Here is a 25,507-nt window from a genome sequence, read left to right as displayed (position 1 = left end):
TCAGTTATTATTTGAGCTCAATGCTATAAGCATCTCCAAAATTACTATTGTTAGTTCGTACTAACATTTTCGTGCCAGCTCGCATTTTTACAGGCAAAATTAAACTTCAAAAATAAACTGGAGCTAGCTATAGTCATGCCAATTCAAGGCTAACTATCAACTGCAATCTCCAAATCAGAACGCTCACTAGAGTAGGCAAACTCACTTGGGTCACGACGCCCACTTGGGTATAACGCTCACTTGAGCTCAAACGCTACATAGCACCATCACTTCTCACTAGTTGGGGACCTATACTTCAGGACCGACTCAGTGCAGAACACTCTCTAAGAGCACCAGGCTCCCATGGGCCACATCGCTCACTTGAGCAAAATGTTCACTCGAGCAGAATGCTTCCATAAGCACTAAAAGGTCTCTTGATCTACGCTCACTCGAGTAGAATGCTTACATAAGCGCTAAAAGGTCCCTTGACCTACTGGAGCAGAACGCTTCCATAAACGCTAAAAGGTCCCTTGACCTACTGGAGCAGAACGCTTACATAAGCGCTAAAAGGTCCTTTGACCTACACTCACTCGAGCATAATGCTTCCATAAGTGCTAAAAGGTCCCTTGACCTATGCTCACTCGAGCAGAACGTTTCCATAAGTGTTAAAAGGTCCATTGACCTACTGGAGCAGAACGCTTACATAAGCGCTAAAAGGTCCCTTGACCTACGCTTACTCGAGCAGAACACTTCCATAAGCGCTAAAAGGTCCCTTGACCTACTGAAGCAGAACGTTTATATAAGGGCTAAAAGGTCCCTTGACTTACTGGAGCAGAACGCTTACATAAGCGCTAAAAGGTCCCTTGACCTACGCTCACTCGAGCAGAACGCTTCCATAAGCGCTAAAAGGTCCCTTGACCTACTAGAACAGAACACTTACATAAGCGCTAAAAGGTCCCTTGACCTACTGGAGCAGCACGCTTACATAAGCGCTAAAAAGTCCCTTGACTTACTAGAGCAGAATGCTTACATAAGCGCTAACAGGTCCCTTGACCTACGCTCACTCAAGCAGAACGCTTCCATAAGCGCTAAAAGGTCTCTTGACCTACGATTACTGGAGCAGAACGCTTACATAAACGCTAAAGGGTCCTAGACCTATGCTCACACGAGCTCCAGCATGCTCACTATTTCACTGGGACACGTGTCAAATTATTTCTCTCGACAGATCGTTTTTAAGAAAGCACGACCTAACGAGAGGGGGCTGTGTAGGGGACATATATTGTCATCAATATATTCACGACATGTGTCATTGCTATTGATCATATCTTGAGACTAACTTATTGGATCATTACAATTGGTCATCTCAAGAGTCATAAGTTACTAAATGGTTACAAAATAAACATGAATACATACATAGAGCAATAATAGCTATTAATGCAATATTAAATATCATCAATTAATAGAGCACCAAAAGTGGATCTCATTCAATTCATAGAGCACCAAAGGGGGGAAGGAATTCTATATATTTCCTCTCCACTCTCTAAACAGGGAGGGAGGTTCCTATGCATCTTCTCCACTATCCATCTTCTCCGTTGACCATCGATCATTCAATCACAGAATCTAAACAATGAACTATGTTTGACTTGATTCCAGGTCATCAATGAACTTGATACGTAGGCAGTTCAATCCTTCGAACTCAGTCGTAACATCATTCTCCCCAAAATTCCTACACAAGTAAGGTTTGCCCAAAAAGAACGTTTACACTCACAACCATGTCTGTCTCAGGCTTTTCAGACCAAGATAGAGTTTATAGGAAATCGACACAAAGAAGGAATGACTCAGGGGAACTTGATGTATTCGAAGCAGCAAGATATTTTTATGGTTGCAATGAGACTTCTAGCTGCAATGGTGTTATATCTTCACAAAAAGCAACGGGAGAAAAAAAAAACAATCATTGAATACTGGAAGAAGGATGAGCTTAGACATGCCAACGAGGAGTTCTTTACCTTCTAAGTTTCATCGAGTCGAGAAACAAATGATGAATGAGAAGATATATAAGCAACCAGTAAGTGCCTTCTAGCTTAGTTGGTAAAACCTTTGGGTGATGATACCAGAGGTCTGGAGTTCGAACCCTGCTACACACAATTGAGTTACTGATCTCATTTAAAATAGGCTTACCAATCAAAAATATATATATATATATATATATATATATATATATATATATATATATATATATATATATAAGCAACCCAGCTCTCCAAGTGGCAGAGTTGCTAGTTTTCTGAATTTGCTTTTTCAAGCAGCTTCCAAAAAGAAGGAATCAAAGTCAAGTACACAATCACTAAAAGACGAAGAGAGTCCGAGTGGTAGAAGGAAACGGAGGAGCAATGTTAGTCTTTTTTGAAGTGCGAATACCAATGACTCAAAATCTGTGTATGCTTCGTCAACTACTTTTAGTTTTAGAACACCTAAGGGATATAAGGATCTAAGAAGCTACTCAGATCAAAGGCATGTAGTTTCATTACCAAGATATACTGAGAAGGTAAAGTCCCCAAGTTCACAAGAAGATAACTTTGATGAAAAGAAAAACATGGATATAACTTGGTTGGATGAAAAATTCAAATTCATTGATGAGTTAGGTAAGAAAGATAAAAATGTGTTTAACAAAGATAGGATTTACGTAGAAAATTTTTTGTCATCACAGAAGAAGAATGTTAAAAGTCTTGAGGTAGATGATGGCGGAGAAAGTGATGCAAGTTCTGATTTGTTTGAATTAGAAAATTATGATTTGGGTGTGTACTCAAGTGATCTACCTGTCTATGAGACCACCCATATGGAGAACATTAAGAGATCAAGGAGCACCTATCTCTAATTGACCCTTGTAACAATGTATCTTCTTCTCCTAGTATTGGTCGTTGGCTTGCTGCTACAAAAATCTAAACGTTCTTGTGTAGAGTGCTAAAGATTGTCTTACTGTTTTCTCTACAAGTTGTTGGACAATCTTGTACAGGGATTCTCTTAAATGGACAATCCGTTAGCGGACATGTTGAAAGTTAAAGTTCCTCACGTGTTTCTCTCTCACATCATCAATTATCTCTAATATAAAATCAATATATGTTGGGTCCCACAAAATAAGATTTTTAAAAGTTTAATAAATCCCTCTCATGTGTTTCTCTCTCTCTCTCTCCTCACATTTATTATCTTTTTGTTACTAAGTGTAAAAAAAACTTGGGCCCACCAACATATCAATTACTTAACTACATTTTTATTTTCTCTCTCCTCATATTTGTAAGAAAACAATTCCTCCAACGTTAATGAAAATTGATTACATAATGTATTAAAGGTTTCAAATTCTAATTAAGAGCATAGTGATTTTACATTGGTCTTCATTGTTTTTAGTTATTAAGACATTTCTAACACACTACACAGTGCCTTGAAGCTTTAAAAACATCAATACAACAACACTAGTAAATTGTCGTAATAGTGTTATATAATGTCCTATTAGAAAATTCTAATATAATCTTGACCAGATAAATAATTATGTTTAAATTGAATTAAGCGGGTCTTATTTTTGTCTGGTTCTTTACTAATAAAATCCCCTTTAGCAATTAAAATCGAGCATACAACGATTACACCCGTCATTTCGTAGGTTTTGTAGACATTCTTAATGCCTATAATGATTTAGTTTCAAGGGGGAGGCATACGAGAATACTGGTTTGGGCCAACCTATGGTGTACCGGTTGTTATGTACCCTATTTGATTAAGGAAGTTATGTTGATGCTTGGAAGTGGACTTGATTGTTTTTCTCGATTTTTCACATATAGTGCCTTGAAGCTTTAAAAAGAGCAATACAAGAACACCATGCCTGTAAAATGTCGTAATACTGTTATATAATGTCCTATTAAAAACTCATAGTATAATCTTGGATATATGAATACTTACGTTTAAATTGAATTAAGTGTGCAAGGGTAGCGGTTCGGATATTTATTTGGTTATTTACTAATAAAATCCCCTTTAGCAACTAAAGTCAAGCATACGATGATCATATATGTTTTCATTTCGTAGATTTTGCAGACATTCTTAATGCCTATAATAATTTAGTTTCAAGAGCGAGGTGTACAAGAGGACTAGTTTGAGCTAACTTATGGTGTACCGATTGTTATGCATCCTATTTGATTAAGGGGTCTCAAATCTAAGTTGACATTTGGAAATGGACGTATTTGTTTGTCTTTCATGATTTTTCATATGAGACGGATGGGTTTGTACAAAAAAATATTGGTGAGTATGAACTTCAATCGAGACTAGCTATATATACATACTACACAATATCTTAAAGGTTTAAAATATTAATACAAAAGCACCACTAAAATGTCGTAATAGTGTTATATAATGCCGTATTAGAAAATCACAGTATAATCTTAGTAGTATAATCTTGGATTATACTATAGAGTTATAGTATTGTATTAAACTTATATAATGTCGTACAGTGTTGTTGGAATACCTTTATAAAGTTATAGTGTCATATGAACTTTTATAGTGTCGTACAGTGTTGGTGGAATACCCTTATAGAGTTATAGTGTCGTATTGAACTTCTATAGTGTCGTATAGTGTTATTGGAATACCCTTATAGAGTTATAGTGTTGTATTGAACTTCTATAGTGTCTTGCTTGTAGATGCAATATTCTCATACACATCCAAAACCTAGAATATGACATTTTATAGGAGATATACAAACCATTAATAAGTATTTATTCAAGAATAATCGAGTGAGGTGTACAAGAGTACTAGTTTGAGCTTAGTTATGGTGTACCGATTGTTATGCACCCTATTTGATTAAGGGGTCTCAAATCTAAGTTGATGTTTGGAAATGGACTTGTTTGTCTTTCATGATTTTCATATGAGACGGATGGATTTGTACAAAAAAATATTGGCGAGTATGGACTTCAATCGAGTCTAGCTATATATACACATTGCACAGTACCTTAAAGGTTTAAAATAGTAATACAAAAGCACCACTAAAATGTCGTAATAATGTTATATAATGTCGTACTAGAAAATCATAGTATAATCTTGGTAGTATAATTTTGGATTATACTATAGAGTTATAGTGTCGTATTAAACTTCTATAGTGTCATACAGTGTTGTTGGAATATCCTAAGTTATAGTGTTGTATTGAACTTTTATAGTGTCGTACAGTGTTGATGGACCAACTGCGGATGCTAAACCTAGTTTGTTTCGCACATGCATTATAAAAGTTTTTGACATCATGCTATTGGAATATTTGTTACCTTAGTTAGGATTAGCAAGTATCTTGTAATCTTAGTAAGAGTATTATCTTCTCCTAGATATGTGGATCTAGGAGATCTTCTGTATTCTTGTATATATACCTACTATTTTATATTAATAAAATTATCAGAAATATTCAGTAAAACATCTTTGACATGGTATCAAGAGCCAACTCCGATTTCCTTTTCATTACCCCATTACTATAGGAATCAGAGTTTTTTTTTTTTTTTTTTTTTTTTTTTTTTTTGGTCATATAATACAATCTGTTACACTATATCAGATTGTATTTATTACCCTCTTCTTCCTTATCGTTCTTGTCTATTGATCTAGTTCATTGTTTATGTTCTATATCATAATGACAGACTTACCTACCAATAATGATTCCGTTGTTGTGCATTCCAACAATGATTCCGCTGTCATGTCTTCTAACTCGAATAGTCACTTAGTCACTGCTGCCGGATTTGTTGCCTAGTCAGGTATATCTAACTCTGCTCTTATTGCTTTTACTGGAAATAGTGATTGGATAATTGACACGGGTGCTACTGATCATATGACTTGCGATCGCTATAAATTTAACCATTTCTCCTCTAGTTGTTCCAAATCAGTCATTACTAATACTAATGGTGTGTCATCTCCAGTTGTTGGTGTTGGCACTGTACCTCTGTCCCGTTCTTTATCTATCCATGATGTCCTACTATTTTATATCAATAAACTGTAACTTTCTCTCTGTTAGCCAATTAACCAAATCTCATAATTGTGTTGCCTTGTTCTTTCCTACTCACTGTATTTTTCTAAACACCCTTACCAAGGAGAGGATTGGCAGTGGTAAACAAAGTGGAGGATTGTATTATCTGGAGGATGGTTTTAAACGGTCCAATCAAGGAGTCCAAGCTCATGTTATGAGTGACGATAAGGTTAATAAAAATAAATGCGAGATTTGGCTTTGGCATAGACGACTAGGACATCCCTCATTTGGTTATATTAGGAGATTATTTCCATCTTTATTTAATGGTTGTAGTCTTTCTGATTTTGCTTGTGAAACCTGTGTAATGGCGAAAAGCCATCGTACTGTTTTCTCTTTGAGTGATAATAGAGCTGATGCTCCTTTTTCTTTAGTTCATTCAGATGTTTGGAGTCTTGCCCCACGTCCTACACATAACGGGATGAAATGGTTTATTACTTTTGTCGATGATTGCACTCGAATGACCTGGGTATATTTTTTGAAACATAAAAGTCATGTCTGTACAGTTTTTCCCCTTTTCCATCAAATGGTGCTCACACAGTTTGGAATCTCTATAAAGGTTGTTCGCTCTGATAATAGGGGTGAGTATTTCAAAAAGGAATTGATTGGCTTTATGCATTCAGCTGGTATTCTACATCAAACCTCTTGCTCTTATTCCCCTCAGCAAAATGGGGTTGCAGAACGAAAAAACAGACATCTTTTAGAGGTCACTCGGTCTTTATTAATTGGTGGTCATGTCCCATCTCACTTATGGGGCGAAGCTTTGACCTCTGCTATTTACTTGATGAATCGTACACCTTCTAGTGTTGTCCAATTTTGGAGACCCTTAGATGTGCTTTCTGATCACTATACGCTTCCGCCCATTGTTCATTTAGCACCCTATATCTTCGGGTGTGTGGTGTATGTTCACTTACATACACAACAACGCACCAAACTTGATCCACGTGCGTTTAAGTGTGTCTTTGTTGGGTATGGCTTAACTCAGAAGGGTTATAAGTGTTATCATCCATCTTCTAAAAAAAAATTTGTCTCAATGGATGTCATTTTCCATGAACAAAACTTTTTTTATATGGAGATCACTGATTCTTCACTTCAGGGGGAGAATAGAAATGAAATACATAATCATGATGATATAATGGTCTTTGATTTATCGAGACCACAATCACCTAGGGATAAAAACTCAATAGAAGAAGTCGATGGAACCTCCACTGAGAGCTCAAGTGAAGGATGTGAAGATCAAGTCCATGATAGTACATTACCTCCTACAACGGATCCACTAATCAAATCTTCTCCATAAGACCCATTAGAGGTATCGCCCGACTCTATTATTGTTGATTCTAATACTCATAATGTTGGTAATTCTAATATTCATGATGCTAATCTACCTAGTCTTAATTCTGAACTAGTTCAATATCATCTTCCACCTCGATCTAATCGTGGCCAACCACTAATTCAATATGAACCTGATCTTAAAGCTAAAGTGAAATATCCCATAAGCAATCATGTGTCATCTCACAAGTTGTCCAAGTCATATGCATCTTATGTATCCCAGTTATCATCTGTCTCTATTCCTAGTAAAATATAGGAAGCTTTAGCAGATTCTAGATGGACCAAAACTAGGGCAAAAGAAATGGCAACATTGAAAAAGAATGTCACTTGGGAACTTGTAACCTTACCAAAGGGAAAGAAGACAGTGGGGGTGCAGATGGGTATTTACAGTCAAGCTCAAAGCAGATGGGGCTATTGAGAGATACAAAGCTCGGCTGGTTACAAAAGGGTATACACAATCTTATGGTGTTGATTATCAAGAAACTTTTGCACCAGTTGCTAAACTCAATACTGTGAGAGTACTTTTGTCATTAGCAACTAATAAAGATTAGCCTCTTCTTTAGTTTGATGTTAAAAATGCTTTCTTGCATGGAGATCTTACTGCAGAAGTATATATGGATCCTCCCTCAGGTATACTAGAATACTTAGATACAACAATAGTCTGTAAACTAAATAAGGCATTGTATGGGTTAAAACAGTCCCCAAGAGCTTTGGTTTGGCAGGTTCACCAAGTCTATGAAGAAGTTCGGCTACAAACAAAGCAACTCGGATTACACTTTGTTTTTAAAACACAAAAGAGGTAAAATCACTGCTTTGATTATCTATGTTGATGATATGGTGGTGACAGGTGATGATCATGAGGAGATTTCTAGCTGACAACAGTATCTAGCTTCTGAATTTGAAATGAAGCAGCTCGGAGACCTTAAATATTTCCTTGGGATTGAGGTAGCCCGATCAAAGAATGTTATTTTCTTATCCCAGCGAAAATACATTCTTGATTTATTATCTAAGACGAGAATGCTCGGATGTAAGCCAGTTGATACTCCCATTGAGCATAACCACAAGTTGTTTTTGTGTTTGAATGCAACTCCAACTGATAAGGGGAGATATCAGAAGCTTGTAGGGAAACTGATCTATTTATCGCATACTAGGCCAGATATTGCGTATGCAGTTAGTGTTGTGAGTCAATTCATGCATGACCCATATAAACCTCATATGGATGTTGTAGAGCGCATATTGAGATATTTGAAATCTGCTCCAGGTAAAGGCTTAATGTTCTCAAAACATGATCGCCTAAGTATAAGGCTACACTGATGTAGATTAGGCAGGTTCAGCCGACAACAGAAGGTCTACCTCAAGATACTTCACTTTTGTAGGTGGAAACCTTGTGACTTGGATGAATAAAAAACAACCAATAATATCAAGATCAAGTGCTGAAGCTGAATATAGAGGTATGGCATATGGGGTATGTGAGTTGCTGTGGTTGAGAAACTTGTTGACGGACTTGGGTGTTAAACCAAAAGTGGAAATGAATCTATATTGTGACAATACGTCAGTTATAGAGATAGCTCATAACCCTGTACAACATGATCGGACGAAGCATATGGAGATTGATAGACATTTTATCAAAGAGAAACTTGAAGCTGGAATTATTACTTTTCCATTTGTAAAGTCTGAAGATCAACTAGCAGATGTCCTTACTAAAGCAGTGGCTAGCAAGGCATTTATTGACTCTCTTGTCAAGTTGGGCATGTGTGATATCCACGCACCAACTTGAGGGATGGTGTTAGAATATTTGTTACCTTAGTTAGGATTAGCAGGTATCTTGTAATCTTAGTAAGAGTATTATCTTCTCCTAGATATGTGGATCTAGAAGATCCTCTATATTCTTGTATATATACCTACTATTTTATATCAATAAAATTATCAGAAATATTCAGTAAAACATCTTTGGCACATGCAGTGACTCAAATTTTTTACCCTTTTTAGGCTTGGTGTTGCTTGATAATTGAAGATTGTTAAGCTCAGTATGCACTTCTCCTTCAATCCTACTCTTTACTTCTAATTTCTCGTCTTCCATTTGAAAATAACCTGAAATGTATGTAAAATATATCAAACAAGCAGTATAAATGCAATATTAAAAAAAAACCAATGATAGAATTTAATGATTTTCCAAGCAATATAAGAGAGATTGGGTAACAACAAAAACATATATATACTTTACCAACATGAAATAATTCTTGACTCAAACAGTCAAAAAATATGAGAAAACAAATTAAAATGAAGCAAAACCCATACCAAATTACTGTTGGGGTTAATACCGATACCAATCGATCCCCACTACACAGATAACTTGTACTAGGACCAACAACAATCACCAGACAACAATCTAAATATCAACTACAACCTAGCTAACATGTCCAACTCTCTAAACAACTATTAACAATAGATAATAATGTAAGGAGAAGAACAAGCATACCACAACACAAAGATATACCGTAGTTCGGCCAATGGTGCCTACTTCCACAAGAGCTAATCCTTTTATAAAATGGGAAGGAAGATTACAATCACTCCTTTCAGTCTCTCACCTTACTAGATCACTCCTCTATCTTTACAGGCTTGTCTCTCTGTAAATGTTATCTCTCAATCTTGATTGCTTTCAAGATTAGGTTTTCTCTATCTTGTGTTGCCTTGGTTCGTCTATTAGGTTTTGCCAAAAACCCCAACATATATTGCAAACTCGCGATTTCACAAAAATAGAATTCTGCCGAAAATAGGCATGGGCGCGGGCGTGCTCTCGGCAAGGCAAATGCTGAGCGCGCGCGCCCTCAAAGTATTGTAAGTTGTTCATGGCATGGGCGCAAGTCGCGCCTTGGGCAAGACCAAACTGAGAGCGCGCGCACTCAGCCTTCTTCACGCAAACTGAACTTCTTTTTCTCTCCTCATGTGAGGGATAACTCCAACAATTACTACAAAAATATAGCATAATTCAAACAAAGATACACCATTAGAGAAGAAAATTAGTAACTAGTTAAAATGAAGTTGAACATTATTACCCTCCTCCTATTTCAATTCTTCTCAAAGAAATTTTGTTTAGGTGTTGTTGTTTAGCTAATTTAAGAGGCAAGAGAAGAATTTGAGGAACTCATAAGGTGAAAGTGTGAGGAGAGAGAGAGAAGAGAGAAAAAAACACGTGAGGTGAGTTATTAAGTTCTGTATTAAGTTTTTCAGAAATATTTTTATGTAGTACCACTAATATTTATTTAATATTAGAGAGCAAAGTGGGATGAGAGAAAAAACACGTAAGGAGCTTTGACTTTCAAGATGTCCGCTAATGGATAATCCGTCTAAGATAAGGCCAAATCTTCTCCACCTGGGTGGAAAAGTCAAAGTTTTACACCTTACAAAAATATATCAACACTTGTCCAACTATTTCACACCCAAAATGAAGGGTGGTAACGGAGTTAGATAAAACTAACAACAAAAAAAAAACAAAAAAAAACACTACAAATCCACTAAAATGGAAAGATTATGTGCGTTGGAAAATATATTATGGAGATTGGTTTTGAACGCTAGACCACCAGTGCTAAAAAAGTAAAAATGAATCTCAAAGCATCGGTAAATTGCATGACTCAAGTTACTTACTTACAGAATCTTTCCTCCACTCCATCCATTGAGCACTGTGAAGCACTGGAACTCCCAATATATTCATTATTCATTATCGCTTCTGTTCATTTGAGTCTTTTGAGGAATGCCAAACCACCAAAGTCAATAAAGAGTTGCATCAGTGCATCCTCCTATATACCTTCACAACATTTCTTCAAGCGTTTCAGCAAACCAGATTACCTTCACAGATCACAACATCTCTTCAATGGCGAGTCGTTGGTCACAAATTCCAGACCACCTTCTAAAATTAATCACTAAACTCTTAAACCCGAATGATCTGGTTCAGTTCATCAGCTGCGTTTGTAAACCATGGAGGTCACATGCAACACATTTACTTCTTCCAAACCTTTACTTCTACCACCATTTGGGACAAGACCCTTAGTTTTTTCAATATTCAAGATGGAAAAACTTACAAAATTGATAAACCCCAACTTGGATTGTTCGTCAAATTTGCGGGTCTTGTCGTGGCGGTCGGCTTATTACAGTTGGTATATCATTCCTTTACCGAAAAAGTAATTGAACTTCCACCTTTACGAAACTTCCTGGTATAAGTGAACCATTACTTTTCCCGACACAGAATCTTTCCTTATTTTTAGTGATTTGTATTTTTGTAGTGATTTATTTTTATTTTTATTTTTGTTAGCTTTATAATACCGTTAGTATCTTTCGCGTTGGGTGTGAAATAATTGGACACGTGTCGATATATTTTTGTAAGGTGTAAAATCTTGACTTTTTCACTCAGGCGGAGAAAATCTGGCCTCTTCATTTAATATTAGAGAGCAAAGTGGGATGAGAGAAAAAAACAGGTGAGGAGGAGGTTTGACTTTCAAGATGTCCGCTAAGGGATAATCCATCTAAGAGAAGGCCTGTCGTAACATACACAGCGTGAAAATGTTTATGTTTCATTCTTTCTGCTTTTGGGATCATTTTTCACAGTGCGGAAGATGTTAACTCTTTTTTTTGGGTCCCTTTTATTTCGCTTAAAGGAAGATGTTAATTAGAACATCACACAATGTCCACAGTCCACACCACCGAGATGGATAAATATTGGATTCTGCCATAATTAGAGATCCTCCACTGAATAGCTCGACAATGGTCCATAGTACAACGAAATCATAGACTACAGTACATTTTCTATTTGATCTTTTCCACCTACCACTCATTAATATTATAAAAAATTGAAATCCAAACAAAAGAGGGAAAGGAAAAAGTCTGTTATGCCGTTATGGGCATAATCACTTTCGAAGAGCAAAGTAGTAAAGACGGGAATAATTATATCTGAGCTAATACTATGTCATCAGTTCCATTAGAGCATCTTTAGCACAGCAACAAAAAAAACACCAAAATTTTGAACAAAAAAAACACTAAATCAAAAAAATACAAAGCAACTTTAGGAGCAACATCAAAAAAACATCAAGCAACTACGCGGTTTTGCCAAAATTGCGCCATATAGGCCACGCGGTTTTGCTAAAACCGCTCTATAGAAGCCCATCTTACAGGTCTAAGCCCACGCAGTTTTGCCAAAACCGCGCCATATAGGTCACGCGGTTTTGCCAAAACCGCTCCATAGAAGCCCATCTTACAGGTCCAAGCCCACGCGGTTTTTCAGAAACCGCATGCTATAACCATTTAACTCTCGGTTTTGCGATGTTCTCTTCATTTTTCATGTTCCCTCTCATCTAAACTCATCTCCTTGAGCCAAAAAAAAAACATTACCAAAACTCTTGAAGATTTTTTCAATGGATCATTCATCTTCTTCTGATTCTTCATCGAGCTCGAGTTCGAGCTCGGGCTCTTCAAATGATAACACTGCAGTTAAAACTCGCAAATTAGTGGCTATTGCTCTACCTTTGGTTCGACATCGTCTGCGAGTTTATTCGCGGCAAAGAAGAAGCGAGTCTTCTTATAGACCATATGGTGGTTCGAAGAAAGGAAGAAAATATAAACCTCGTCAGTACGAGGCAACACTGACTCATGTAAATGCTAACTACTTTGGCGCAAATCTTAAATTTCGTGACCACGACTTTCGACGCCGATTTCGTATGGGTCAGTCATTATTTACTCGTATTTTCAATCATCTTAATCATAATGTACCATATTTTCAACAAAAAGTTAATTTGTGCAGTAAGTTTGGGATTAACCTAAAAATAAAAGTAATTCTTTGCTATAATGAATGCTTGCTTATGGACGCCACGATCTAGTAGATAATATGTTACATGTTGCTGAGCCAACTGTTCATGAATGCATGCGCTATTTTTGTGGTGGAATTATTAGAATTTTTGGAGGTGAATACTTGCGCAAACCAAATGCTGCAGATATTCAACGTTTGCTTAAAGAGTCTGAGGAACGCGGATGGCCTGAAATCCTAGGAAGCATTGATTGCATGCACTGGCAATGGAAGAATTGCCCATCCACGTGGCTACTGTTATGAGGGCTTGCATTATTTTACACAATATGATTGTGGAAGATGAATGCGAAACGGATATCCCGCAGTATATATATTCCTGATTTGGAAATACCAAGTAGAGAAGGTGCTCCTGAAGATGAACGCCACTTTGTTCTATCTCGTTAGGTATCTGGCATCGAGAGGGTTCGTTCAAAAGTTGTTCATGATAGATTGAAGAATGACTTGGTCGAACATTTGTGGAGTAGGCGTGGCGGACTTGATTTCTATTTTTATTTGCACTTCATTTAGACATTGCATTTATTTATCGTTTTAATTTCTATGTATTTGTGCTCCAAGTTTATTTCTATGTTTTTGTGGTTTTATGAAAAGATTTCTATATATGAGAATTTTGAAAATACAAATTATTTTTAGAATGATAAAAAGTATCAACTTTAAATTAAAAGAAAATATTCAATTAAAGTACATTCTAATTTAAATTAAAATACAAACTAAAATTAAAGTACGTCATTAATTAAAAGACATAAATTAAAAGACAAATTAAAATACTCAAATTAAAAAACATACAAACTCAAATTAAAAGACATATAAACTCAAATTTAGACTATGCACTACTTTGACTACTACCAGTGATATTGCCAAGTCGATTCTTCATTTTTTGTAAAATTTCTGCCCTTTTGAGTTGCCAAATTTCGCGCTTGTCTTCGGGTAATCCTTCTAATTTCATTCCTAATATTTTCGCATCATTTTCATCTTCTCGAACTCGGAGCGCATCTTTCTTCAATTGAAGTTTTTGTTTTTTTGGATTTGAAGCTTCCAATCCATCGAACTTTTCTTCAATTGAAGTTTTTCGAATTCCATCTCATCTTTCTTTAACTGTCTTTGAGCTTCCAATTCATAGCCTTCGGTGGTGGTTTTAGAAAGTTCCATCAGAAAATCATCAAGTTTCTTAGCGGATTCTTCCACTTTAATTGAAGTTTTTTGGATTTGAAGCTTCCAATCCATTGAACTTTTCTTCAATTGAAGTTTTTCGAATTCCATCTCATCTTTCTTCAACTGTTTTTGAGCTTCCAATTTATAGCCTTCTTTGGTGGTTTTAGAAAGTTCCATCAGAAAATCATCAAGTTTCTTAGCGGATTCCTCCACTTTAGAATCACCTTCTTCTTTCTCTTTTTGCCTTCTTTTTTTGTTTTCTTTCTTTCCAAGAGGTCTATCCTCAAGCCCATAAACTTAGTGTGGATCATAATCCATTGATTGAGTTGTCGCAGTTGATATTGGAATTGATGAACCTCCTTCCCCAATCGCTTTGACTTCAACTTTTTGGTGGGATGCAAATCATTTCTCAACTGTAGCCTCTTCCATTTGGGTGAGTCTTTCACCATATTATAGCATTGCATCCACTTCCAAACCCCATTATGCATCGCATATGCACTTATTGCTTCCTCAACCTACCAATTAAGCAAAAACTAAATTAGAATTGAAAAATATATTTGTTAATCAAAATAACAAATAAAAAGTAAATACTTACCATCATATTGTCATTATAGCCACTTGGAGGAGATGCTTGAATTTTAGAAAGAATAGCATGAAACTTGTTGATATTAGCTTGAATAATAGACTAACGGTGTTTCATACCCGTCAAGTTGCGTTCGGTCATTCTTCCTAAATTTGCATGAAATGCATTTAGAATTCTAGCCCAAAAATCATTCGACTTTTGCTCATTTCCTACTACACCATCTTGACTAACTTGTAGCCAACTATTGGTGAGAGCAATATCTTCTTCTTGTATCCATAAAGCCCCTCTTGATTTTGATTTTGGTTCTTAACTCATTGTTGTTTTCAGAATAGAGAGTAAAGAGTAGAGACTAGAGAAAAGAAGTGAGTGTAAAAATATGGGGTGAGTGTTTCAATTTATAGGGTTAGAAAGATATAGCCGTTTTTTGGCCATTTTTTGCTCGTTGTTGTAATTGAGAGCACGCGGTTTTAGAAAAACCGCGCGGTTTTGCCAAAATCGCGTCATAGAAGCCCATTTAGTAGCCCAAGCCCACGCGGTTTTGGCAAAACCGCGCGGTGTTCCCAAAACCGCGTAAGTGATTTGATACAGCACCAAACCTGGAACCAAATATTGGTCGATTTGGTGTTTGGTTTGGTGTTTTTTTAGTGTTTTCATCAACATGTAGCTCTCCTGAAGTTGAAAAAACACTAAATTCTTAAACTTATATACTAGGTTTTTGATGCTAGGTTTTGGTGTTTTTTTATGCTAGGTTGATATCACTGCTAAAGATGCTCTTATAAGCCAAACTTAAACTTATACACTAGTAACTGCCTAACTGGTAACTGCTGACTGGTGGGAGCACTCGCCACCAAATTCGCAGCGGATTTGCAGCTTGAGGGAGGAAAAAGACATGTAGATAAAAAGGAGTGTCAAGTGTGCATGTGTAGAAATTTGAGTTAGCCCCTCTAGCACAAAATCTCGCTCTGATCAGTTTGTGGATAACAAGAAAATCTCTCACCTATAGAGAGAAAATTACTACAATTCAAATGATGAACAGAAAGGAAAATTCCTTGCACATGGTACACAAGAAAATTGATAAAAATTACAAACTGCAGTCTTTTGTTAAACCTGCCTTCTCGGATTGAGTGATGTACAACCAATAACTTGAGAGTGCAAATGATGTTCCTATCTCTTCACTGCACCTGGCGAGTTGTTTATGTGTCAGTGTGTGTTCTACCAAATTTATAAACCTAACCTGTTCCATGTAACTATGTCTCAAGAATTGAGCAAAATCTATTCGATTAATTATGTTACTAGTCATTAGGAATTGAGGAGTTAGGACGCTCATTTCGTAAAATTCCTCACTCCCAATTCATGGGATGGACTTAAAAATAGAAAGAAAAAGATTCTTATAATGTTGTAGTGGCAGCGAAGTTCTGATTAAATTGGCATCAACTTTGATCGTGAAACTAGTTGCAGGGCTACCTGCTCTGTCACTAAAGTAATAGAGGAAGAGATGTATTCCAATTTTCCCACATGAATACATGATGTTGTATTTAAGCGAAACTTGGCAGTTGGCACATGGTAAACACTGACATGACAAAAGACATAGACCCAGTTATGTTTTCCAACTAACCTCCATGTCTGTAAAGAAAACCCTCCATCCATAACCCTCCATCCATGAATAAGAGATACGTAGTATTGCTCCATGAAACTGATTTGCAATAGTTGAGGTGAGATGTAATCCATGAGTTCAAAAGGTGCGGGCCTCATGCCATAATATCTTCCCAATCTTGCACTTTTTAAATCTACATCAAAATAATAAGGGGGTCATTGGTTTTGCGTCTTATCAGAGATCAACATAGAAAACTAGGATGATTACCTTAATTGTTTAAGTACTAACAAAACAAATGTTTCACTAACAGAACGCTAATTGTATGAACCTCTTTTTACTCACTCACCTCACCCTAGTTTTTTGCCTCCTCTTTTTTTCCTCTCTTCACTATTCTCTTTATACTCCTTCCTGACCCTCCACCTGTCTCTCAATCTCGCGGTCCCTCGGTTGCCACGTGTAGGGTTTTTCTCTGTCCTAAGGGTCCCAATTTCTATTTGGTACCACGCGTGGGCCCTGATTCTCTGGCTCCCGGTTTACCCTACCTTAGACTCGCGACATTCACTTGTCAACTCCTAGCCCCACGGGTCCCTTCTCTTCCCCTATACTTCGGTGGCCGCGACCCAGCTAGGGAGCTTCCTACTTCTTGTCATCCCGTCCTCATGCCCCTTTATCGTTGATCTCACCGCAGTCATGATTTGGGTCGCTACAATGCCCCCTCTCGAGGCCGCGAACCTCCTGAGTGTTTGCGAAGTCGAGAACCCATCTTTTCCCACCCTTTTTCTTGGCTTCTGTTCCACACTCAATTATTACTCCTCCACATGTCCCATGCGTGCACGGTTTGAATCGCCTTGTTTCTCGCTTCCCCACGTGTCGCGTTTCCTCTGGTTCACTTGTCGGCCCCTTGGTTTCTGCTCCCCTAATTTTACCTTTCTACCCCTTGGCTCTGCAAATCCCGCTCGCTCCCTCTCTCTCTTTCATTTACTTCTCCCTCTTCTTCTTGTTTTGCAACAGACTCCATTTTTGCATACACCCACTCCTCCCTTGTTATCTTCATCTCCTCCTTGCAGCCCACCTACTTTCCTTTTTGGCGTTCTTCGTCCCCTCTCTTTCTCTTTCCAGTGCTTGCTTTGGACGCTTGTCTCGCCCTTGGATCAGCACATCAGGTTGGTTATCTTTCCTTTTCTTTTCGCTCTTGCATTTCCTTTTGTGTAATTGTTCATCTTCCTTTACTCCTCCTCTATGTCGGATTCTCAATCAGAGGATCCGACTTCTTCCCGATCAGATACGGGGGCATCCCATCCTCCGATGGACTCCACTGCGGCCCCTCCACTACGGGGCGGCCCTTTAAACTTCCACCACCTCCCCCAAGATCCTGTAGACCTAACTTAGAAGTGATTAGGGTTGGCTATGGCATACCAGATGACGTCTCTATTGAACACGTGCCTGATGTGACTCATTTCCCGCATCTAGTTCCCAACAGACCGGGATGTCTAGTGGCCACGGTCAGCCAAATTGTTTCGGGCTTGAGATTCCCGCTATCTTTACTAGATGTCGAAGTATGTAACCACTTCAACATTCCCCCTTGCCAAGGTATAGGCAACTTCTGGCGTATTATGTATGCCGCGGGCCACTACAACAAGAACCGAGAGCCCAAGATAGTCCCCTGCAATATAATTTCTCACTATTATATATGGAAGAGTACCAAGCATGTCAGCGTGGGATACCACTCTTTTTGTGTCCGTCCTGCCAAACAATCTTTCATTCTGCGAATCACCTCTTCAGATAAAACCTGGCATCATTACCCATTGTATGTCTCTGGTAACTTTCTATCTGCAGATATACCTCCTGTAGTGACTCTTAATCACCTCACCTTTCTGCCCCGCAGTGAGTTCAATTACATATTTCTCTTTCTCATGTTCGTTATAACGTAGACTAAATTTTTACTTTCTCTTTACACAGGTTGGAAGTCCGATTCTAAATCCAGCTTCTACGCCGCCGGGGTCACTTCCGTGGTTTTTGAACAAATTCGCAACCTGGGCTCCTCTCAAGCTGAGGTTCTCGGCATAGATTCCACTCAAGGGACTCCCTTGCTGGCTGATCCTGCTTTACACACTTTGGGCAAATACTCTGCTCCCTTTTATCACCTGCTGCCTCCCATAGAACGGAAGCCTAGGCCTTCACCTCCTCCCCCATCAGGACCCTGTCATTCCAAAAGTAAATCCCATAGCCGCGGCTTCACCAGAAAAACCACCAAATCCCAGGCCAAGGCCCATGCTCTCGCAGAAATAGTTAGAAAGGCCACCGCTGACCTTCCCACTCAATCCTATCAATACACCCCCTCCTCCCTTCGCTCTATCACTGATTGGGACGACCAGTTTACCTCTCCAAATTCCCCTTACACATATTCCCCACCCTCTCCCATGGATGTCACCAAAATCCGGTTATACGACAGTGACTCTGATGATGAAGTGATTGAGGTTCCCGCTTCTCAAACTGTCACGGCTCCCGCTGCCCCGACCGCAGAGCATTCCTCCAGCAAACCCCCTCTCAAACGCAGCAGAACTGCCACCTCTACATGCCCTCCCGCCGCGACTCCCCCCACTTCCCATTGTCCCGGCAAAGAGATTACTCAATTACCCCCTGGGTTTGCAGCTCTGGAAATTTTTTTCCCCGCCTTCAAAATATGCAGCCGTCATATCAATGTCGAGGACTCTGCTCTGGACAACCCAGCTGTGGCCTCTGCCATGTTCTATGGTTCGCATCTTCCTCGTGATCTTGCCTATGCTAATAATGGAACCTTTGAACAACACCGCACCTCCCTCTTTGCCGGTTGGGAGAAGGTACCCCTCTCTCTCTTTACACATCACTCTCTTCTATCTCTATTATTCTGATCTCTCCTTCGTTTCTAGGTGAGCTTGGATATGTCTTACATGATCCGCGACATATTTTCCTCTTTGAGCACTGTAGAGTCTCTCAAGAAAGAGGTTGGCGGTCCCAGCGGATTGAGGGCCACCTGTACCCGTCTCCAAACCGACCTTGAGGCTGCGAATATGGCCAAACTTTGGGCGGAAGATGAACTGAAGACTGCAGAAGCGGCCAATCAAAAATTCATGAATGGAGTAAATAACCGCTTGAGCAAGCAAAGGGAAGCCCTTCTCCTCCAGCACACTGAAAGTACCACCGCCCTCCTTCTACAACACACTTAGGACATGGAGCAACTACGGATAAACTTCAAGGGTCAAGCTGAGAAGCACCTGGCCAAGAAACTCAGTGAAGAACATGCCCGCTTGATCAATGAAGGCCGCCTCCTCCCAGCCCAACCTCAGTCTCCTCTACCAGAAACTCATGAGGTCGCGGACCCTGTTGTTGCAGCTACTTCCAACCCGCTACCTGAGGACCCTGTTAGTGATGCTACTCTTCCAGAACATGCCGTGGGCTCCCCCAAACAGACAACCCCTTCCGAAATCTCACCACATGACTTAGATTAACCCAATGTGGGTTGTTCCTTTGTTTTGTTAATTATGTTGGAATGTACTCTATCCGTTATGTAACTAACTTTGACATCTGGGTTCTCAGTTGTTGTTCTTTTTGTTTTTGGATGCTTAATTACTTTGTTTGCACTGCTATGCTCCCTCACTTTGTTTTTGTCTCTCATTGTTTCACTTATTGCTTTGATTGTGATGCCACTACTTATCCATTTCCACCTCAACTCTCCCACCTTCTCTGCATCTCCGTTGGGGCCCCTTCTTTTCTTGCCCCCAGGTGTGATTCAGCCCTCTCATCCGCGAAGGGCTCATCCCACTTCGCGGTCTCTAGTAGGCTATGAAGCCCATCGGGGCAGCTCATCATGCCCCGGATTTGATATGGACATTGCATCCGTGGAAGCCCCGCTACCCCTCTCTCTTGGAATGATTTTGCCAACAACTGGGGACCCTCTCTTTGCCCCCAGGTGCGACCTAGGCCTTTCACCCGCGAAGGGCTCATTCCACTCCACGGGCTCTAGTGTACCATAAAGTTTGTCGAGGACAGCTCATCCCGCCCCCAATTAGATTTGAACCCCTCGTCCGTGGTGGGCCCCTTTCCCTAAGCTGAGTTTAATTTGATTGTTGACGTTATGCAAAACTAGTGATACTCTCTTCTCAAAAGTGTCATTATATTATATATTTACAAACAGCTCTAGCTTTCTGCTCTGGATTCTTATTACATTCAAGTGTAGAACTTTTTGAGCATTCTCACATTCCATAGCTTTTCTATTAACTTTCCCTCCGCGGTCCACAGTTTATATGTGCCAACCCCTCCTACATCGACCACTGTATAGGGCCCCCTTGGGCCAAGTTTTCCGTTGGTGCTGGGTGTCACCCGTCGCAGCACGGAATCTCCTACTCTGAACTGTTGCAGCTTGACTCTCTTGTTGTATTGTCTCTGGAGACGTCTGTGATACTCCTTTAGTCTAATGCGAGCTGTATCCCTTCGTTCTTCTGCCAAATTCAAGTCATTAGCCAATATGCCCACATTCGCACCTTCTTCGACTGCCTTTGTTCGTGTTGTAGCTGCCACCATTTCTGAGGGGATCATGGCCTCAATGCCGTAAGCTAGGGAGAATGGAGTTTCTCCGGTGGACGATCGCGGCGTAGTTCTATAAGCCCAGAGTACATGATTCAGCTCGTCTGCCCATGCTCCCTTCTTATCCTCTAACTTTCTCTTGAGATTGTTCATAATAGTTTTGTTAGAGGACTCCGCCTGCCCGTTGCCTTCGAGATTGTATGGAGCTGAGAACCCCTGCTTCACCTTATATGCTTGTAAGAACGCCTATACCTTTTCTCCCGTGAACTGCGTCCCATTGTCCGCAATAATGGTATATGGCAATCCAAATCTACATATGATGTTCTCCCACATCCAAGAATTTAATCACCTGCCTCCTTCACCTGTTGCAAGGGTACGACCTCTATCTACTTGGTGAAATAGTCTGTGGCCGCAAGCATGAACCTCCTCTTGCCGCTGGCCATGGGTAGCGGACCCATTATATCCATTACCCACATCATTAATGACCACAGGCTAGACACGTTGTGTAGTGGTTCTGCTGGTGCAAAAATTAACTGAACGAATCTCTGACACTTCTCACATCGCTTAGCATACGCCACCGTGTCCCTCTTCATATGGGGCCAGAAGTAGCCCTGTGTTAACAGTCGGTGCGTTGTGGTTCTCCCCGCTGAATGGCTCCTGCAATCTCCCCCATGTAACTCTGGCAACACCTCTAAGGCCAACCTTGGCCCTAGACACTTCAGCAAGGGTCCATTGAAATTCTTTCGATATAACTTCCCCTCTATCAGAATGTACCTCTGAGAGGTCTGTTCCAGTCTCCTTCTCTCCTTTTTATCCGCCAACATATCCCCAGATAGAAAACTCTTAATGGGACCCATCCACCCATCCTCCTCTTCCTCGGTTTGATATACCTCCGTAGCTTCCTCTGTGTTGGGTTTCTCCAGCCTCTTCACCCTTATCACCCTTTCCTCGAATCTAGGTATTGCCGCAGCTATGTAGGCCAGGGCGTCGGCATGTCTGTTCTCACCGCAAACATGTTGGATCTTTCCTGTAATACCCTCAAGTACCTTGCCATCCGCGGATAGCGAGCAGCAAACCCCCCATTTGCCTGGCACACTACCAGATTCGAGTCCGAGTACATTGTTAGCTCTTTGAACCCCACATCCTCGGCCATTCTCAAACCCGCTATCACCGCCTCATATTCTGATTTATTGTTCGATGTCGTGAACCCCAACTTCATGGTTAGTTCCATCCTGTTGTTGTCTGGTGTAACCAATACAACCCTTATCACGCTACACGCATCCGTGGCAGAACCATCTGCGAACACTCTCCACCTGTTTCTCTTGTCCTAAGGGTCCAGGAAATCCTGCTCAATGTTTTTTTCAGGCTCCATGACCATTTCTTCCCCCCAAGTGGGATCCTCTGCTGGGAACTCCGCTAGAAATTATGCCACGGCCTGCTCCTTCTCCGCAGTCCTGATTTGATATTGTATCTCGTAAGAACTCAACATTACTGCCCACTTCAGCATCGTCCTAGACTTTTCTGCTTTTAGCGCTTGTTTTAAGGGCAAATTTGTTACCACCACTACCGAATGTGCTTCGAAATAAGGTTTCAGCTTCAAGGCGGAAAAGACCAATGCCAAAGCATATTTCTCCACTCTACTATACCGAGTCTCGTCATCTAACAAGGTTTTACTTTGGAAGTAAACTGGTCTCTCTATCTTATCGACGACTCGAACTAGCACTAAGCTAACCGCATATTCCGTGACTCCCAGATACAAGTACAGCTTCTCTCCTTGTTCAGGCCGCGACAATAAAGGAGCCTTGCCCAGATAACTTTTCAATTCCTTAAATGCTTTTTCGCACTCCACAGTCCATACGAAATCTAGTGTGTTTCTCAGTAACCGGTACAGCGGCCTGCACTTGTCCGATGACTTTGAAATGAATCTATTTAATGCCGCAACTCTTCCCACGAGGCGCTGCACCTCTTTGACGTCTTGCGGCGATGACATTTCCACCAAGGATATTATCTGCTAAGGGTTCGTCTCTATTCCCAGGTGAGTAACAATGTAACCCAGGAACTTCCCCGTGGTCACGCCAAACGTACACTTATCTGGGTTGAGCTTCAAGTTGTGTGTCAGCAGTATACATAACGTCTCCTTCAGACCCTCTAAGTGCTCTTCCTCTGACATACTCTTCTCCACCATGTCATCTATGTATATCTCAATCCCCTTTTGGATTTTGCTTTCAAACATTTTCTCCTCTAACCGTTGAAACGTAGCCCCAGCGTTCTTCAACCCAAATGGCATCCTTGTATAACAATATGTACCGTATCCTATTGACGCATCCATGAAAGAAAATATCTTGAACCCCGTGGTTCTATCCACCAATTCGTCCACTCTCGGCATGGGATAGCTATCTTTAGGGCACTCCGAGTTAACATCTACAAAGTCAATACACATACGGACCTTGCCATTCTTTTTCGGTACCGCGACTACATTTGATAACCAGCTCCCTTCAATCTCGCGACCTCCTCGCAGATTCCCCGGCATATTTGGGCCTAATGCTTCGCATCTTTTGTCTCACAGGCTTAGCATCTTCTCTCATGTGTAACTGATGACATGCGAATCCTGGATCTAATCCTGTGACATCCTTGATCACCCACGCAAATACATCCTTATTTTTTGCCAAAAACTGCCCTAATTTATTCCTCCACTCCTCAGGCAAATTGGACCCTATCGACGTGAACATCTCCTCATCTCTTTTCCCTAAATTCACTATCTCTATCTCATCAGGGGTCTTCAATCCCACCACCAGCTCAGCCTCCCTCTCCGCGGAGCCACACTGCAATTGTTATGCTTGCCTTTTCCTAGGATGCGAAGTCTCTCCCTCCGATCCGCAGACTAACCTCTTCACTATACTCTGATGACTATTTTTGGCCGTCACCTGATCTCTGCGGACCTCATATGTCCCGGTTGGGGTAGGAAATCAAATCACTTGGTAGTAGGTGGAGGGGACCGCTTTCATCTCATGAATCTACCGCCTTCCTAATATGGCATTGTACTGCGAATCGGCATCCACCACCTTGAACCAGGAGAACACTGTAACCGGTCCTGTGGTCACTGGGAGCAGGAGCTCCCCCAGAGGCTCAATCATGCTTCCATTAAACCCATATAAGTTTGTCTGCGAGGGCCTCAGCTGCCTCCTTTCTATATTCATTTCCTCCATTGTCCCTCTGAACAACAAATCCACAGCGCTGCCGCAGTCAATTAATACTTTTTTCACCATGTAATTTCTCATTGCCACCGTGATTACCAACGCATCTTCATGTGGGGAGTCCACTACCTGGAGGTCTGCATCGGTGAACACCATGTTACCCCTTCCACTAGCAGACCATGGTGTTGACCGTGAATGTCCTGATGCCTCGTGGACTCCTTGTATACTCACAGTTCGCCTTATCTTATCTCGGTGGGCTTTGTGACTCAGAATCTCTCCACTGAAAATCATGTTGATCGTTCCCAAGATTCTCCCCTGATTTGGTGCTTGTTCTATTTTCTCCTCCTCCCTTGTAAATTCCTTCAACAACCCCTTCCCTATCATCTTTTGAACTAACCACCTCAACGTGTAACAGTCATCCGTCTCATGGTTGTGCAGCTGATGGTAGGCACAATAAGGCATGCCTTGCATTTCTGCAGGCTTTGTTTGCGGCCCCTCGTACCCCGGCAGATTCTGAATTAAAGGCAATATCTCGCTCAATGGCTTGCTCAGCGGCACTTGCTCTGCTTCCTAATAAGGCTTTCTCTCTCAGCTTTCCTTCCTATCCCCCTCTCTGCCCCTTTCGGGCCGTGACGAGTACCCTCGATACCCGCTGCCTCCCTTGTCTGAGGACTCATATCGCCGATAGTCCTCGCCCCTATCCAACCACAGCACTGCCTTCCCTGGCCTTTTCATCTCTTTCTGCATAGTATCTTGATACCTGATATATATTTTCCACCCTTGGGTTTAGATCATGTAATGTCGCGATCTCATTCTTGGCTACCGACTCATGTACCCTCATTCCCGGACGTAAACCTCACTCAAACGTTATCACTGCAGTTCTTTCGTCCAAGTTCTCCACCTTCAAGGTCTTTGCCTTGAATCTGCATAAGAAATTCCTCACCGACTCCGCAGATCTCTATCTTACATTAAACAAGGTTGCGATATCCACTACCCGCTTCTTTTGATGTATGAAGTGATCTATGAAAGCCTGCTCCAACTCCTGAAAGCTGTTTATGTTCTTAGATGGTAAGCGGTAATACCAGTTCGACGCTCCGCCTTTTAAGCTCGTGGGGAACATCATGCACCGCAACCCATCATACCGCAGTTCCTGCCATAGTAGCATCTGCTGCCTAAAATGATGGATGTGGTCCTCCGGGTCTCCAGTCCTATCATATCTCTCAAACCTGAG

The 25,507-nt window shown here is 40.5% G+C and overlaps 2 protein-coding genes and 1 pseudogene across 2 annotated transcripts; 1 reads left to right on the top strand and 2 right to left on the bottom strand.

The window, feature by feature from the left end:
- Nucleotides 1-1,751: 1,751 nt before the first annotated feature.
- Nucleotides 1,752-2,854, top strand: LOC147494260 (protein BIG GRAIN 1-like E; annotated as a pseudogene).
- A 17,871-nt stretch (nt 2,855-20,725) lies between these two features.
- Nucleotides 20,726-21,235, bottom strand: LOC147494259 (uncharacterized). The gene has a single exon (XM_086568087.1). It carries the CDS (start codon nt 21,233-21,235, stop codon nt 20,726-20,728), a length of 510 nt encoding a protein of 169 aa, XP_086424213.1.
- Nucleotides 21,236-24,096: 2,861 nt separating this feature from the next.
- Nucleotides 24,097-24,747, bottom strand: LOC147494258 (uncharacterized). The gene has a single exon (XM_086568085.1). The coding sequence runs from the start codon at nt 24,745-24,747 to the stop codon at nt 24,097-24,099; it is 651 nt and encodes a 216-aa protein (XP_086424211.1).
- Between the last annotated feature and the right edge of the window lie 760 nt (nt 24,748-25,507).

Source organism: Coptis chinensis, chromosome 6 (genome assembly GCF_015680905.1).
Source record: "Coptis chinensis isolate HL-2020 chromosome 6, ASM1568090v1, whole genome shotgun sequence".
In the NCBI taxonomy this organism is placed as follows: Eukaryota; Viridiplantae; Streptophyta; class Magnoliopsida; order Ranunculales; family Ranunculaceae; genus Coptis; species Coptis chinensis.
This window is presented reverse-complemented; position numbering and strand designations above follow the sequence as displayed.

Excerpts from the sequence above, each read along its gene's own strand:
- LOC147494259 (XM_086568087.1), bottom strand. The coding sequence starts at position 21,235 with ATGAACAATCTCAAGAGAAAGTTAGAGGATAAGAAGGGAGCATGGGCA.
- LOC147494258 (XM_086568085.1), bottom strand. The coding sequence starts at position 24,747 with ATGCAAGGCATGCCTTATTGTGCCTACCATCAGCTGCACAACCATGAG.